At 35.5% G+C, this 17,997-nt stretch overlaps 1 protein-coding gene across 1 annotated transcript in view; it reads left to right on the forward strand.

Moving 5' to 3' along the window:
* RAB1A (RAB1A, member RAS oncogene family) overlaps nucleotides 1-17,997 on the forward strand; it is a 49,987-nt gene that overhangs the window by 29,246 nt on the left and 2,744 nt on the right. Inside the window, exons 2-4 of the mRNA XM_037807359.1 lie at nucleotides 396-468; nucleotides 11,020-11,115; nucleotides 17,101-17,196. Coding sequence (XP_037663287.1) covers nucleotides 396-468; nucleotides 11,020-11,115; nucleotides 17,101-17,196 — 265 coding nt within the window. The remainder of the gene's footprint in view (nucleotides 1-395; nucleotides 469-11,019; nucleotides 11,116-17,100; nucleotides 17,197-17,997) is intronic.

Here is a 17,997-nt window from a genome sequence, read left to right on the forward strand (position 1 = left end):
ATTTGGAGAAGAGATTTGTGTTTATTGGCAAAGACACTGTACTCAGATACTGCAGAGAAGAAGGATTTATGTAGCATGTGTCTTGGGCTTTCCAAGAATGCATATCAGTTATGTTCCCTTTCATTCTTTCCTTGGTAACGGAAGTTCACTGATCTCAGGGATCATGGATGGCAATGCCATTACTTTGTGTAATTCTGCCATGTTCAGTGATCCATCAAAAGGACTTCTGCTGACGGTTGCAGTTTTGGCTTCTGTTACACCATGCTTGAACTTTTCAGGAGCTGTAGTCTTCCACAAGTGAGCTGCTAGTCCCGGCTATATTTTTCTTGTTGTAGAACTTACAATGAAGTATACTTTTCATTAATGTAATTTCCTTTTTTTTTGTCTTTTTGCAGTGATTATTTATTCAAGTTACTTCTGATTGGCGACTCTGGGGTTGGAAAGTCTTGCCTCCTGCTTAGGTTTGCAGTAAGTTGAAATTGAAATGCCTCTAAAGAAATTCATGATGTATATGTTTTCTAGGTAGATTAAAGATTAAACGGTTTTATTCAGAATAAATCTTGCAGATGCTATATATTTAAAGTCTTTAAGTATACATCCACAGTGATATATTGGAGTCTTAAATAGAAAAAATGCTTAAAAGAAATCACACTTTTCAGTGTTAAGAAATTCAGTAAAGTGTAGTTACAAAGTCAAAGTGTCTAATACTTGGTAGTGGTCAAAGAGTGGTTCATTCCAACATAGTAGCAAGGTAAAGGGAAGATAGTTGGCCTGTGTTGAAAGTGACTTGATGAAAATGAATCTTCAAATAAAATTTCAGTAGAATAAAAAGAAAAAGCACGGCCTGGTATAAACTCTGTTGGATAGTGGCATAGTTTTTTATAAGCTCAAACTGAGAAACAGGTACATGGCATTCGACTGAATGAATGCAATCCATAATCTATTCATAGCTTCTCAGCTGCCTTCAAGTTTAACATTTTTCTTGTCACTGTCTAGATCAGTGGGTTTCAGAGTATGGACCAAAGACCCCTGAAAGTTCCTGAGTTCCTTTCAGGGGGTCTGTAAGGTCAAAACTTACCCTAATAACACTAATATTAGTATTTACTAAGCAAATATGTATTTAGTAATAATATTAAGACAAAAGACGTTTGCCTTTTTGATCATGTTGACATTTTCTCTGATGGTGCAAAAGTGTAAGGGTGGGTAAAACTGCTGCTGGCACGCTTAAGCACACATCATGGCAGTGCTAAGCCCCAAATTGTACTGATAGTCATTGTATTCTTCAGTACCATGCACTCACTGGGGAAAAAATATTTTCACTTAAGAATGTCCTTGATGAAACAGTAAAACTTACTAATGTTATTCAGTTTTTTATCATTGAATATTCTTTTTTTAAAAATATTCTATGTGAGGAAATGGGAAATACACATGGGAAGTGCTTTATTACATTCACTGCTTACTGGCACATGCTGATTGTCTCGAGGAAAAGAAAAGCACTTGTGCAGTTTGAGTAGCCAGCTGAACTAGCAGTTTTTTTCATGGAACACCTTTGTTTACTTGAAAGAACAACTGACAGACATGCTTTGCAGATTTGGTTATTTGGCATACATTTTCTCAGATGAACTGATGAGACTGTCACTTCAAGGAAGAAAGCTTGACAGCATTTTTTGTCTGTAATAGGTGATTTTCAAGTAAAAATTGGAATTTTCTAAAACCTATAACTCACCACTGTGAGCTTGACAGTTTGCCAAATACATTTGCGACTTTTGTGATGAATGAGTGGTGATAGTAATAAATACAATTTTTAAGATATGATAAAATGACGTGTCAGCTTTTGGGATGTTTGCTTTCTATTCAGAATGCAAGATTTTAATATAATGGATTATCTTAACCATTTTGAATACTTCAGGAAAAAAATATATATAAATAATAAAATCATTTTACTTTGATGTTATATCAGAGATCTTAAAATAACAAGTTTTGATGAGATGCGTAATTGAGTGGCATGTGTCAGCAATTGTAAAGTCTTTAAATTCTGAGGTCATGCATAGACTGAAAGTTCTACTTTAGCAGCATTGATTGGGGTTGAAGAAGTCATATTCTAAAGGTATCAATAATTGTTATTGTCAGCCGATTGTTAAAATCAGTCTGTTACCATATGGTGATTAAGTTATATGAGACACAGTTATTTTTAAGTGAAATGGTATTTGCATGGACTCATGCTCTTGTGTTCTTAGCTATGAGTTAGTTATACAAAGTGATTCAGAATATTTTTTGTGAAGCTGATATTTGAGTCATATGTAGAGTTTTAGGTTTTGAAATCTTACAGAATCCCAGATACATGTTTTAAATTGTGTAAGTGACTTCATACTAATATTATTCATGCTAATATTATTTGATTATGAACTTTAACAAAGAATATGTTTGTTAACTTTGGTGATAGCTTTTTGTCCATGTTTTTCTCCCAGCTATCTACATGTGGTGGAGTATTAGGCTGAAGTTGTGAAATTGCTTGCTTTTTTTAAATGATCAAAATCAGGACTTTTTTCTATGCAATTTTACTGCAGTATATTCACACACATACAGTCTGTCCAAAGTATGCAATCCATGGCTCACAGTATCATCACGTAGCTGTGCATTCATCACTACAATCAGTTTGAGAACGTTTTCATTCTCCAGAAGTAAAAATAAAAATTAAAAATAGAAAAGAAACCCCAAAAGATCCCATACTCCTTATCCCCCCCGTTGACCCCTAGTATTGAGGTGGTACATTTGTTACTGTTGATGAAAGCATATTAAGATAGTACTGTTAACTATAGTCCATAGTTTGCAATAGGTACATTCCCCCCCTCCCCCCATGTAACACTCTATTATTATCTTCTTGTAAAACTGTCTTATATTTGTTCTGGTTCATCATGGAAGTTGAAATTGCTTGTTTTTTTGTTTTTTGTTTTTTTTTTAAATTCAGTTTTATTGAAATATATTCACATACCATACAGTCATCCATGGTGTACAATCAGCTGTTCACAGTGCCATCATATAGTCATGCATTTGTCACCCAATCTATTTTTTAACATTTCCCTTACATCAGAAAGAATCAGAATAAGAATGAAAAATAAAAGTAAAAGAGAACACCCAAACCATCCCCCCCATCCCACCCTATTTTTCATTCATTTTTTGTCCCCATTTTTCTACTCATCCATCCATACACTGGATAAAGGGAATGTGATCCACAAGGTTTTCACAATCACACTGTCACCCCTTGTAAGCTACATTGTTATACAGTCGTCTTCAAGAGTCAAGGTAACTGGGTTGCAGTTTGATAGTTCCAGGTATTTACTTCTAGCTATTCCAATATAGTAAACCTAAGAGGTGCTATCTGTATAGTGCATAAGAATGTCCACCAGAATGACCTCTCGACTCCAATTGAAATCTCTCAGCCACTGAAGCTTTATTTCGTTTCATTTTGCATCCCCCTTTTGGTCAAGAAGATATTCTCAATCCCATGATGCCAGATCCAGATTCATCCCCAGGAGTCATATCCTGCTTTGCCAGGGAGATTTACACCCCTGGGAGTCAGGTCCCAAGTAGGGGGGAGGGCAGTGAGTTCCCCTGCTGAAGTGGCTTAGTTAGAGAGAGAGAGAGAGAGGGCCACATCTGAGCAACAGAGAGGTACTCGGGGAGACTCTTAGGCACAAATATAGGCACATTTGGCCTCTTCTTTGCAGTAACAAGCTTCATAAGGGCAAGTCCCAAGATATAGGGCTTGGCACATCAAACCACCAGTCCTCAGTTTGTGAGAACATCAGCGACAATCCAGGTGAGGAAGTCCACCTCTTCCGCATTTTCCCCCAGTTCCTCAGGAGGGTCCTGCAAATATGTTTTTATTTTCTGCCCAGATTACTTTGGGATGTGTCACTGTTTCACTCTAACCTATACAACAGACCTACCCTAGCTCACTTCCTATTCAAAGTTCCATGTAATTGTGGTGTTTGAACAAACTGACTGTAGAGTTATACTGTTTAGAAAAATATAGATCCTGCACCAAATAGACATCTCTTCCCTTGGTCTCACATGGAAGTTGAAGTTTTAAAACACAGTTGGTTTCAACCTATACCCTTTGGCCTGGTTTGCCCTAGTCTTACCCATATCTGCTTCATTCACATCACTAATTGAAGTCTGGGCTCTTTTTCAGTTCCCCCGCCACCCCAAACAGTTGCTGTATTTGCTAATACTGACATTCATACCTGCCGAGCTCTAGCTCTGACTTTCAGGTGTCACAGAGATACCCAAAGTTCCAGAGACCAATCAGGTTATACACTAAGGAATCAGCATCTCAAAGTTTGGAGATAGCCATTACAATTCAGCAATAGATTTGACTGCTGTAAGAGCTTACAATCTAGGGACCGTTACAATAATCATTTCCCTGTTAGACTGTGCTCTAAGATTCAATTCTGAGTTTACACATTGTAATTAGTCCATATTGGTGAGGCATTATAGTGTTTGCCTTTATTTCTGATGTACTTCACTCAAAATGCTGTGTACAGGATCCATTCAGCTCATTGCGTGTCTCACAGCTTTACTCCTTCTTGTAGTTGCTCAGTATTCCATTGTATCCATACACCACAGTTCACCATTCTGTTCCTCAAATGTATGTGCCCTTAGGCCATCTCCATCCATTGCAAATCATGAATACTGCCTCCATGAACAGTAGTGTGCAAATGTCCATTCATTTCTCTGCTCTCAGGTCTTCCAATTACATACCCCATAATGAGGCTGCAGGACCTTATGGTCCCACATACTTAGCTTTTTGTGGAACCAACACACTGACCTCCAGAAAGGCTACACTATTCTGCCTGTTCATCAACAGTAGATAGGTACATCCCTCTCTAAAGATGTACTGTGGGCTGTTGTCTGATAATTGTTCTCAACAGCTTCAGTTCTGCCCCTGCTGGGGGCTATTGTAATGCAAAAAGATAAGGAGTCAGGGAGGAGGGAGAAGGGACAAAAGGTGGGGGGGGGGGAGAAAAAAGGCTTTTTTGAAGCCTGGGAATGGGTGCCTGCTTTTATGTACCCCACCCTTCTCAGAGCCCAGCCCTTCTTTAACATCCCCAGCTCCAAAAATGTAATTGCTTACTTTTGAAGTTAGTCCAAGTAAAGTTTAAGGGAGTAGTTAGAAGTAAACAGGCTATGGAAGTTTTTATTATTATTATTATTTAAAGTAATATAGACTTGAGTGGATAGAATTTCAGAAAAAAGTTAAGTTAGAAATCACACATATTCAGTAAATATTTGAGGGAAAAGTAAGAGAGCATTCTCTCCATGACTCTATACCAAAATGATTTTCATTATATTAAAAATGAAAGCATAGAAGTGCTAGGAAAAAACGTGATTCTTTAATGTTGGTATATGAAAGTGCCTTCTAAAATAAAGTCAAGAATTGTTAAATTTGATTACATTCAGATTAATTTGTCAAACATAAAAACGTTACAAAACAGCATTAGCAAATATATATATGTGTGTGTGTATGGGAAAGGGTTGATATTCTTAAGTAAGTTGATATTCTTATGTAAAGTACACTTACACATCAGTTAGGAAAGAAAGTCCTAATGGAGATACGGGCAAAAACACGAGCAGACAGTTCGCAAAGGAAATGAAAATTGCCAGAAAACATGAAAGAATGTTCAGTTTTATTGTAGTTAAAGGACTTTAAAATTAGATATCACTCATCAGGTGGCAGAGATTAAAGTTAAGAAGAAATCCTAGTGTTAAATCAGCAATTCTAGGTAGATGGGAAGACTCTGGCATGTCTTGATGATTGTGGCTATAGCCTGAGGCGTTTGTGCGTCAAAAAAAATCTCTGAGATGCCCATTATTCTAAGTCAGAGGTCTTCAGAACTGTCTACACAGTAGAATTACCTGGGAATCTTTAAAAAAAAATGCTGATGCCTGGACTGATAGAGACAATTTGGCAAGAGCTATAATAAAAGTATAATAAACTTTGGGAACACAGAGGAATGAATCTTTTAACTATTATACAAGGAGTTGAAGTAGTTTGAAAAATTAGTATTGCCTGAGCTCCAAGTTGAAGAATGAATAAGAAATTGCCATGCTGACCCAGGGACCAGGGAGTAGAGAATGTGCAAGAAGAGGTACTGAGAGTTTTTGTCATAATGAGTAGTGTATGCAATGGCTCAGAGGTGTGGGAGAGTAAGGGTCATTTAGGGATCTATAAGAAATTAGTATTTCCAACTAGGCACTTAGCATTTTAAAAGTGATAAATAAAAGTTTATTACATTCTTTTTCTTCTCTGTCCACATTCTATAGTACCTGATACTAGGAACTGAGTTTTAAAATAAATAAATAACTTAAACAAGTGAATAATAACAGTGAAGGAAGCATTTTGTCAAATTGCATTCAAAGTCTTAAAAGTATATTGTTTTTAAAATGTATGTATATGCAGAGAAAGGAAGATTTTACTCCAGAATATTTAGTGTCCTCTAGGTGGTTGAAACAGCATGTGACTTTTTTCTATGTTCATGTGCTTTTTTTTATGGTTCTCAAATTTTCTTCATTGAGCAAGTGGTTAAAAAAAAAAAGTCAGTAAAATTTGTGGTTATAATATCATTGGAATTAAGTCATGCAAACATTCAAAATTGAGCCATTTATGATTTTTACATTGTTACATTCCAGCTAAAACACTGTGGGGAAGTCAGTATTCCTGATGACACAGAAGAAAATTTCATGTTTTAACCTTAGGAAAATTAAAAGCATTGTTCCACAGTTCCTTTTCTCTTTCTCAAGATAAGATTTTGTTTTTTGCAACCCAGTATTTACTCCATGTTTATTTTTCAGCTAGGTTGGGTTTAGGGGACAGAAAAGGAAAGGGCAAAAGTTCGTTAGAGTGAAGATGGCATTCTAGTCTTCCTTAGCTTCAAAGTTGTAGTAGAAAGGAGTCTTATTGTGTTCCATAGAATACTTTGATATAGGTTTGGTGATCATAAATTTGAGAAATGCTGTATCTTGTATTGTCTGGGGAGTCATAGTATTCTTTCCTTGATAAACACTGTAGGAATTAAATAATTTTAACTTAATCAAATATATTTGACTCAGAGGATGCTTTATTTAATATTTAAAATATCATCCCAAAATAATAATAATTCAAAAGGAAAATTTTTTTTTAAACAAAGCCATCTACCCCTGATAATTACTGTCAGATTATCTGGCTTTCCTTGCCATTAATTGTTTCTAGGCTTTAGCAATAGCAAATTACCAAAATTCTTTAATGTAATGTTGACATTTTACTTTGGTGTATTCATCATCCATTTTTGACCCTGTAGATTGCTTCAGAGTTTCAGTATAGCTCTTTTCTCTCTACAGGTAGATTCACTAGTTCTTCTTCCGGAACCTTATCTAAGTAATTATTTTCTATCTCCTGGGTAATTGGTTTAGAAGTGTTAATGAAAATTAATTATCAGGAAGACTGAGCTTAATTTTTTTTAAATGTAGATAATACTGTAATTTAAAGGATCAAATATTTTTATGATATACTATAAATATTCAGTTAAAATGACTTTCAACAGGTTCTTTTTTTATTATTAAATTCAGTTTTATTGAAATACATTCACGCACCATACAATCATCCATGATATACAATCCACTGTCCACAGTATGATAACATAGTTATGCGTTCATCACCACAATCTATCTCTGAACATTTTCCTTACATCAGAAAGAACCAGAACAAGAATAAAAAATAAAAGTAAAAAAAAAACTCCCAAATCATCCCCCCATCCCACTCCATTTGTCCTTTAGTTTTTATCCCCATTCCTCCACTCATCCATACACTAGATAAAGGGGGTGTGATCCACAAGGTCTTCACAATCACACTGTCACCGCTTGTAATCTACATTATTATATAATTGCCTTCAGGAGTCCAGACTGCTGGGTTGGAGTTTGGTAGTTTCAGGTATTTACTTCTAGCTATTCCAATACATTAAAGCCTAAGAGGTGTTATCTATATAGTGCATAAGAATGTCCACCAGAGTGATCTCTCGACTCCATTTGAAATCTCTCAGCCACTGAAACCATTTCGTCTCATTTTGCATCCCCCTTTTGGTCAAGAAGATACTCTCAGTCCCACGATGCCGGGTCCACATTCATCCCCGGGAGTCATATTCTGCATTGCCAGGGAGATTTACACCCCTAGGAGTCGGGTCCCATGTAGCGGGGAGGGCAGCGAGTTCACCTGTCGAGATGGCTCAGTTAGAGAGAGAGAGGGCCACATCTGAGCAACGAAGAGGTACTCAAGGGGAGACTCTTAGGCACCATTACATGCAAGTTTAGCCTCTCCTTTGCAGCAACGAGCTTCCTAAGGGCAAGTCCCATGATTGAGGGCTCAGCACATCAAACCGCCAGTCCCAGTGTTTGTGACATCAACACCAGTCCAGGTGAGGATGTCCAACACATCCCCACCTTCCCCCAGATCCTCGGGGCTGGGGAGGGGGAGGCTGTAAATATGTTTTTTATTATCTGCCCAAATTACTCTAGGATGTGTCACTATTTCACTCCAGCCTATACTGACATACCGTATCTCACTTCCTATTCAAAGTTCCATGCAATTGTGGTGTTTGAACAAATCGACTGTAGAGTTGTACTGTTTAGAAAATTTAGATCCTGTACCAAATAAATATCTATTCCCTTGGTCTTATATGAAAGTTGAAGTTTTAAAACACAGTCCGTTTCAACCTTTATCCTTTGGCTTGGCTTGCCCTGGTCTTAACCAGACCTGCTTCATTCATATCACTAATTGAAGTCTGGGCTCTTTTTCAGCTTTTTTTTTTTTTTTTTTTTTGACAGTGGCTGTGTGCACTAATACTGACATTCATATCTGCCGAGCTGTAGCTCTGAGTTTCAGGTGTCTCAGAGATATGCATTGTTCCAGAGACCAATCAGGTTATACACTAGGGGATCAGTATCTCAAAGTTTAGAGATAGGCCTTACAATTCAAGGATAGAGTTAACTGCTGTAAGATCTTACAATCTAGGGACTATTACAATTATTGTGTCCACGTTAGGCTATGTTCTAAGATTCAATTCTGAGTTTACACATTGTAGTTAGTCCATACTGGTGCATCATCCCTCTCACCATGTTTTCTCCAACACTTTTACTCCTATATATATATTTTCCTACAATTTTATAGAGTTATGTTCACATACCATACATTTATCCACAGTGTACAATCAGTTGTTCATGGTATCATCATAAAGTTGTACATTTATCACCACAATCAGCACTTGAACATACTGATTACTACAAGAAATTTTTTTTTTTTTCTTTTAGCAATAAGAAAAAACAAAAAGAAAAATAACATGTCATACAATACAATATACTACTAAGGACAGCAAATATCTTGAAATACTAATATATTTAACTGATTATATGTAAATCGTATACTATCATACTATTTTATCATAGAGATAAATAGTAGTAGATACTAAAGGTTAGTAAAAACGAAGAGAGAAAATTGAAAATTCAAATTCTTACATTTTTCCCTTGTAAGTACTGTTCCGTAACTTTTTTTGAGTTTGAAAACTGCCTCCTTAGCAGGGAGTGTAGTGTGCACAGGTGACTGCAGTCTCAAGGCCTTTTACTATCATACCATTGGATATCTAAAGCGTTGTCATAATATTTTGTCATAGCAGATTGAAGTAGTTTCTGTGGTCAGGATTTCTACTGAAATGGTTATAGGCCAGGTCACCAAGGCTAAATCTAAGCTTGTTTTTCTTGAGGTTGACATGTCTACCTACCTCTAGCTCCCTCTTTCTTATCATATTTTATAGTTTATTTTATAGTTTATTCTTTATAATTTTTTTGTGTTTGTTTTAATCCCATGTGTGTATCAGATTTCGCATTATCAAGACTGCTTATCAAGACTGCTACATTGGCTTCATCTGAGCCTTTTATTCCATCTCTTTGCTGGAGCATTGTAATGCAAGTCCCAAACATGTCATTTTCCACCTATATATTTCATTATGCATTTCTAAAAACAGTGTGGACATTTTCTTACAAAACTGTCAACCTACAAAATAAGTAAATTTCCCTGATTGTCTCAGAAGTGTCGTATTACAGTTGGTTTGAATCAGGATCCAGATATAGTCCACAAATTCCATTTGGTGGTTTTATTTAGTCTCTTAATCTAGAGCTTTTCTACTTCCCCCTTTTTATTTATGTGTTTTTCATGTCATTTATTTTTTTGCATATGCTGGGTCAGTTGTCCTGTAGATTGTCTGGCATTCCAGATTTGTCACTTTGCTTGCTTGTGGTGTCCTTAGACTTATTCCTTTATCCCATGTTTCTGTAACTGGAAGTAAGTTCTAGAGCTGTACTATCCATTTGGTAGCCACTAGCACCCACGTGGTTATTTAAATTTTAATTAATTAAAAATTGAATAAAATTACCTGTTCTTGTTAGCCACATTTCAAGTGATCAGTCAGTGGCGATAGTTGCCCAGCTTTGTGGATATATTAAAGACCACAGTGTTTTACACTTTATAATGGTGAATTTTATCTTATGGAATTATATTTCAACTAAAAATCATAAGTACTCAATAAAGCTGACTTCTTAAAAAAAAATCCCCAAGAACAAGAATGACATTGCTTTTTTGTGGTGAATAAATTGGGTGAGGGTGGGGAACAACAGTTTCTCTAATTAGCAGTTGGAAAAATGAATCATAACTATTTGAAAATATAAAACCTTTTCCTAAATGAGGTATGTAAAGAATTTACCAAGATATATTTGGAAAAAATAAAGAAGTTATTGAAAAAAGTCTTAAAAGAAGAAAAACCTGTTGTATTTCTGTAGTCTGTGTTTTGTAATCAGAACCCAGTGAATAGTGGAACAATGGCTGTTGTCAAAATGTTATGCTTTGAGCTTATAAATTTTGTAGATAAAAGTAAACATTTTCTTATTTACTATATTAACATGAATTTTAATCATTGATTTTTTTCTTCCTGTCAGGATGATACATACACAGAAAGCTACATCAGCACAATTGGTGTGGATTTCAAAATAAGAACTATAGAGTTAGATGGGAAAACAATCAAGCTTCAAATAGTAAGTGATTTTGGGGCTAGAAAATTTTTTGGAAATTAATTTGGTGTATTTGGAATGCAGTATTTGTATTTTTTAATGTTAAAATTGAATATAAAGTATCCAGTCATCTTATATCTCTGATTAAGTGGTAGAGTAAGAATTGTTTAAATTAAAAATTAATTTCTCTAAGTTTACTTTCCTCATTTAATTCAGAAAACAGAAATATGTGTAAGTTTTAAGTCAGACTTGGTTCTACACTGGAATTTTGGTCTAACATTGAAAGTGTTATTGGGCATTTTCTACGTGTCTTTTACTGTGTTCAGTATTGTGGAACATTAAAAGAAAAGGAGAGCTCCATATGTGACTTAATTGAAGAGAAAGTATTTACTTAGGTCTGTTGTACCTAAGTAAATAGTACACATAATAATGTACCAGCTCTGTAGAAACAAGAGTTTTATTGTTGAAAAGGAACTTAGCTTTTCTAACATATTCATTTTACTCCTCAGAAAATGGATGCTGAGTGATTTAATGACTTGCATAGAGTTAAGTAGCAGAGCCAAGTGACCCATAGCTCTTTGTCTACAGTATTTTGTGTCCCTATAATATAAGCCTCTAATCCACCCTTACATTCCCAGCTCCCAGTTAAAAATAGGTAATTGTAGCCATTCAAGAATGTCTCTTTAATATGGATCTGGATACTACCAGACTGGCCACGTTAATGGCCTTTAAAAAATAGGTATCTTGAGTTATCTTTTAGATTAGGTTATTAATAGTATAAAGTAACATAGAAAACCTGTTCTTTTCATGGAACGGGAAGAGTCTTGGATTTGGAGTCAGGAAATTTGGATTTGTTGTCCTAGTTCTGTGTTTACTAGTCAGAGAATCATAGGTTTAACTTTGAGTGTCTCGGTATCTTACCTTTAAAGCAGGTGTAATGATACCTGATTTACTAATTCATAAGGTAGTTCTGAGAATCAAATTTAGTAGCTCTAAATATGTGTACAATAATGTATGCAAAAGCCCATCGTAAACTGTTGGGCCGTATCCAAACATTACTAAATGATATAACATGCCCAGATGAATCACTGTTTGATAGGTTGCTATATTTTTAGTTGCTCTGTTTCTTTATGTGACTGAGGATGAAAAGAAGGTACATGACAAAGGAACATGGATTTTGATAGATGTGAACCCTTGATACTCCAAATTAGGACTTGCCAAGGATACAGTTATCAGAAATAGCTTGAAATAACTTTGAACCAGTGAATAGATTACTTTCTATGTTAATTTTTTACACAAGTGTCAACCTTATATTTGGCACCACAAAGAATACTTTAAAAAGATGTATCCAAACCTTTTATTTAAGTACTGATGTGAATTGACTGTTACGTGTAATCACTGGTCTTCATACAGTTTGGGTGTATATTTGTGAAGCATTCATATTTTGTAATATGTTACTTTCCTGTGACTGGATTTTATAGTTTTCCCTGTTCTGTTTTCATCTTTAATAGGAATTTCCTTTCCATACCTGGTGCCTCTTTTTGAATATTTTTGGGAAGCTTGCCATTTTTCAAAGTAGCTAGTTCCATTTATAAATGACTTTTGATTGTTCTTTATATTAATCTGAAGCCAGTTTCCTTTAATTTTTCTTTATTTCCTCTGCCTTTTGTAGCTGCCTGAATTATATTAATTCCTCTTCTTCTGCAGCCTATACTTACCAGAACCTTTCGTCTTCCTCTAAAGTCAGTCGTTCCTTTCTGGGAGCATGTTTTCAGAACCTTTTGCAATTTGGGTTACCCTTTTCCATTTTATGTGTCTTTTATTAAAGTGTGGTTCCTAAAATTGAATATGCGATAACAGGTATAGTCCGACAACATGAATGATATGAAATGATAAATCCTTTCTTGGATTCTCAATTTCTTTTTTTACCTTTGGACCTCAAGGGCTCATGCCCCTGGTCTCATCATTGATCCATTCATGGACATAAAAAAGCCTTAATTTGCATTTGCTGTTTCAGTAACCATATTATTTGCTTAGCGTGGTCTTAAGATTTGACTTCTGTGGGTCCCCCCCCCCCAAGTAAAAAAATTAGGGGTCTTATATTTCTGTCACTTATGTGTTTAAAATCTAAATGCAAGCCTTTACTTTCATCCCTTTACATTTCATCTTGCTTGACTTGAATTACCCTTCCATGTTTTCTAGGACTTTCAAAGTTTTGATTCTGTTGATCCATGTTTTTAATTACCTTTCCTTTCAGCTTTGCCTGTTTGTAAGTGTGATTTCTGGGTCTTTATCAAGGTTAGTGGTTACAAACATTCAGCAAGATAGGACAAATGTGGAGTCCAGTCACATACCATAGAAGACCTCTTTCTGTGATTGTTAGTTCATTCATGAAGATTTATGGGAATGCCTGCATTTCACCTGGCACTCAGATAGACTCAGGGTTACAAGGATAAAGTAAAAGGAGAATCCATTTCCTATAGAGACAAACATGGAAAAATCAATTACCCTGTAATTATGATGGGTAATGAGCATTATTTACAAAGGGGAATCCAGTTACAAAAGAAGGTACAGTTAGTACTATTGATACATAGAATCAGTAGTTTTCTGAGTGGCAAGGGGACATCAGAAATTTTGTTCGTTGGTTGCCTTTGCTTAGCTGTAATTCCTTGTTAACTTTTATTTTAAAAACATTTCTTTTGCTATCCTTGTGAAAAAGGGGTTGCTGGGCCAGGGAGGGATATTATATTGAGCAGCTTCTACTGTCAGGTACATTTTACATACATTAGTTCATTTTAAGTCTTTTTAGTGATTGTATGAGGTAGGTGGTATCTGGAATTTACTGATGAAGGAACAGTTAGGTGATGCTTAACCAGGAACCTGTATTTATAGTTTCTGAAGTCAGGCTGACTTGACCCCAAAGTTCACACTTCTCCCAAGATGATATCCTGAAAGATTCAAGGCTCCTTACTAATACAGTAGATCTAGATATTCTTCTGAGCTCTCAGGCTTTTGCACATAAAGGCCAATGATACTTGTGATGACTTGAACATTTTACCTTTTTAGCCTCATTTTTCTTTTTCCTGGAGTGTATTAAATTACCAGCATTTTGATATTTTACTCCTAAATACATGCATCTCTATTTTACTATGTAATTGCTATTATCACATCTAATAACACAATTGCCTTACTATCATCTAATGTCAATCTATATTCACATCTACCCCAAATTGTAAGTTGTTTTTAACAGATCCATGTTGAATGTTAGAAAAGGAAGTGGTTTCAATTCAGCACTCCTGAACCATTTGTTTTTTTTTTCCTTGTTCTTTTTAAATGCAATTTTATTGATATATGCACATGCCATAACAATCATCCAAAGTGTAAATCAGTTGTTCACAGTATCATCATATAGTTGTGCATTCATCGCCACAATTTTTGAACATTTTCATTATACAAAAAAATAAAAATGAAAAAATAAAAAGTAATAAACACCCAGAACATCTCATCCCCCCATTATTCATTTACTTTCTTTTTTAACTTTTTATTTTGAAATAATTTCAAGCTTACAAGATAGTTGCAAAAATAACTTAAAAAAACCCAGAGAGAATTCCATCTTACCCCCACGCAGATACCCAGATCCACTAACTTTTACCATTTTGCCACATTTGCCATATCATTCTACCATCCTATCTCTCAGTCATCCTATCGACTGTATATTTATTTCTCTGTTTCATAAACCTTTGGGAGTAGTAAGTCCATTCATTACCTTTTGAATCCTAAGAGCTAGCATTTATTGAGAAATTACTCTGCGCCAGACACTGATCTGAATACTTTATCTGTTTCTAAAACGAGGTAATCCTAGGAGATAGGTGTTATTTTTATTATTCCCAAGTTAACAGATACAAAAACTGATGTAGAGAGTCAATAAAATGCTCATGCCCCATAACAAACTCATAAGCAGCAGAGCCAGAGCACAAAGCCAAGTCTCTTTTTTGTATTCAATTTTATTAAGATGCATTCACATACCATACAATCATCCAAAGTGTATGATCAGTTGTTCACACTACCATTATATAGTTGTGCATTCATTACCAGAATCAATTTTTGAACGTTTTCTTTACCACAAAAAAAAAAGAAAGAATATTAAAGTACAAAAGAATACCCAAGACATCCCATCTCCTTCACCCCTCCCTATTATTCATTTATTTTTTGTCCCGATTTTTCTACTCATCTGTCCATATACTGAATAAAGGGAGTGTAAGCCACAAGGTTTTCACAATCACACGGTTACACAGTATAAGCTGTATAGTTATACAATTGTTTTCAAGAATCAAGGCTACTGGATTGGCAATTCAGCATTTTCAGGTATTTCCTTCTAACTACTGAAATACACTAAGAACTACAAAGGGATAGCTATATAATGCGTAAGAATAACCTCCAAAATGACCTCTTGACTCCATTTGAAATCTCTCAGCCACTGAAACTTTGTTTCATTTCTCTTCCCCCTTTTGGTCAAGAAGGCTTTCTCAATCCTACAATGCTGGGTCCAGACTCATCCCCGGGAGTCATGTCCCATGGAAGGTGGAGGTAGTGAGTTACAGGCCAAGTTGGCTTAGAGTCCACATCTGAGCAACAAAAGAGGTTCTCTGGGGGTTACTCTTAGGCACAATTATAAGTAGGCTTAGCCTCTCCTTTGTACTAACAGGCAAGCCCCATGATCATGGGCTCAGCCTCCTAAGTTGGTATTCCCCAATGCTTGCAAGAATATAAGGAATTCCCCAAGTGGGTAAATTTAATATTTCTACATATTCCCCCAGTCTCTCAACGGGGGGCTTTTCAAGTACTTTTTTAATTCTCTGCCTCACTTACTCTGGGATGTATCAGGGTTTCACACTAACATGTACAAACCAACCAGATCTCACTCCCTATTCAAGGTTCTATGTCATTAGGTTGTTTAAATAAGCTGGACAGACAGGTTAAGTTAGTGTGCTACAGAAAATATAGATTCTGCACCAAATAAACATCTCTTCCTTTGGTCTCACACAGAAGTTGAAGTTTTAAAACACTGTCAGTATCATCCTTTACCCTTTAGTCTGATTTACCTTAGTCCTAACCAAGTCCATTTTGGTTCATTTCTCTAATTGAAGTCTGATTGCTTTTTCTGAACCATTTAAAAAAATATTTTGCCATTTAAGAATTTAGTGGAATTCAATATCAAGTTTACAGTCAGACTCCAAAACATCACAATTTCGCGCCCCCCAAGCTGTTGCAACTTACTCTCTACTTGTCTAGGCTTCATATTTTATGATAACCATTTAAGCAAGTATTCAGTTATTTTCCTGCCTTTTACCACTATTTTTTTTTTCAGTATCTGTGAATAGGATAAGTAGCTATTATAATTAAACATTTTTTAAAAAGAGGCCATTGTCTAAGAACAATTTAAACAAAATTCTCATTCCCCCTTAAAACCAGTGCTTTTTAAATCTAAAATTTGAGTTTGCCACTTGGTATTTTTTAACATTTTTAACATTTGAGCGTAAACGTTGTGAATTGTGATAAATTGCTATTAAAATGAGTTGCATAAGCATATCTGGAATCCTCTTGCTTTCCTTGTTTTCTTTAGGGTTAAGGTAATGTCTGCGTGGGGTGGTTACAGTGCAGATTTGATGAGAATGTTCTCATATTAATTGAGGTGGTGAATGCACAACTCTGTGATTATACTGAGAACCACTGATTGTACATGTTGGGTGGATTGTATGGTGTGAATAAAATTAAAAAAAGAAAAAAGTGCTAATTTTGACTGGTAGCATTCATTTCTCTTCCCCCTTTTGGTCAAGAAGGCTTTCTCAATCCCACATTACCGAGGAGATTTACACTCCTGGGAGTCATGTCCCACGTAGGGAGGAGCGCAGCGAGTTTACCTGCAGAGTTGCCCTACTCTATTTTAATGGAATTGTTTAGATTTCTTGATACATTTGTCTTTTTGTTTTTTGTTTTTTTTAATTATAGTGGGACACAGCAGGCCAAGAAAGATTTCGAACAATCACCTCCAGTTATTACAGAGGAGCCCACGGCATCATAGTTGTGTATGATGTGACAGATCAGGTGAGTTCCAAGAGGAAATTGTATTACAATGACAAGCAGAAACTTACTGCTTGACAAAGAGTAGGTTATTCATATAGCAGAAAACTTTGTCCACCCCCAAATATAAATGAATCAAATAAAAAAAAATTTTTTGAAGCAGTCATCTTATTTTTTTAAAAACAGGTACATTATTCCACACCCTCCCCATCATTTGTTACAAATAATGGATTGATTAATCAGAATTTCCATATTATTTTCCTTTGGTACATAGACAGTTTAGTAATGGCTAATTCATGATGATGAAAGCTTTTGGTCTTAATTTGAAAGGTTTATTTATTCTAATGTCGAAGCTCTTAAAATCCCAAGTCAGTTTTCCTTGTCTAGTGTTAGTTTAGTGATCTTACTGTTAGGCTTTTCTTCAGAGCGCTAGGTGAAAACAAATGCCTATTGATACTCTGGTAGGAATTTTTTTTTGTAGGAAATGACTTTGATTATTTATGCAAGAGTTTGTATGCATTTGGGGTTTGTTTGGTTTATACTGCTGTGTTATTGGTGTCGAGAATTAAAAGGAATTTGTCTAGCTGTTACACTTGTTAAAATTTCTAAAAGTGAGATTAGGGGACTCTGGAGGATGTGGTTCAGCAATAAAGGATTTAATTTGAGTAGGGTGAGCCAAAGGAGGATTTTAAGGAGAGTATATATCTGTATCTATATCTGTATCTATATCTATATATATGAAGGTTAGCTGTTTGGAGAAGGCTGGGGAGCTTTATAGAAAACTGCAGTCTAAGACCATACTGTGCTTTTGATCAGAAAGTTAGC

The sequence above is a fragment of the Choloepus didactylus genome, chromosome 17, assembly GCF_015220235.1.
Source record: "Choloepus didactylus isolate mChoDid1 chromosome 17, mChoDid1.pri, whole genome shotgun sequence".
NCBI lineage: Eukaryota > Metazoa > Chordata > Mammalia > Pilosa > Megalonychidae > Choloepus > Choloepus didactylus.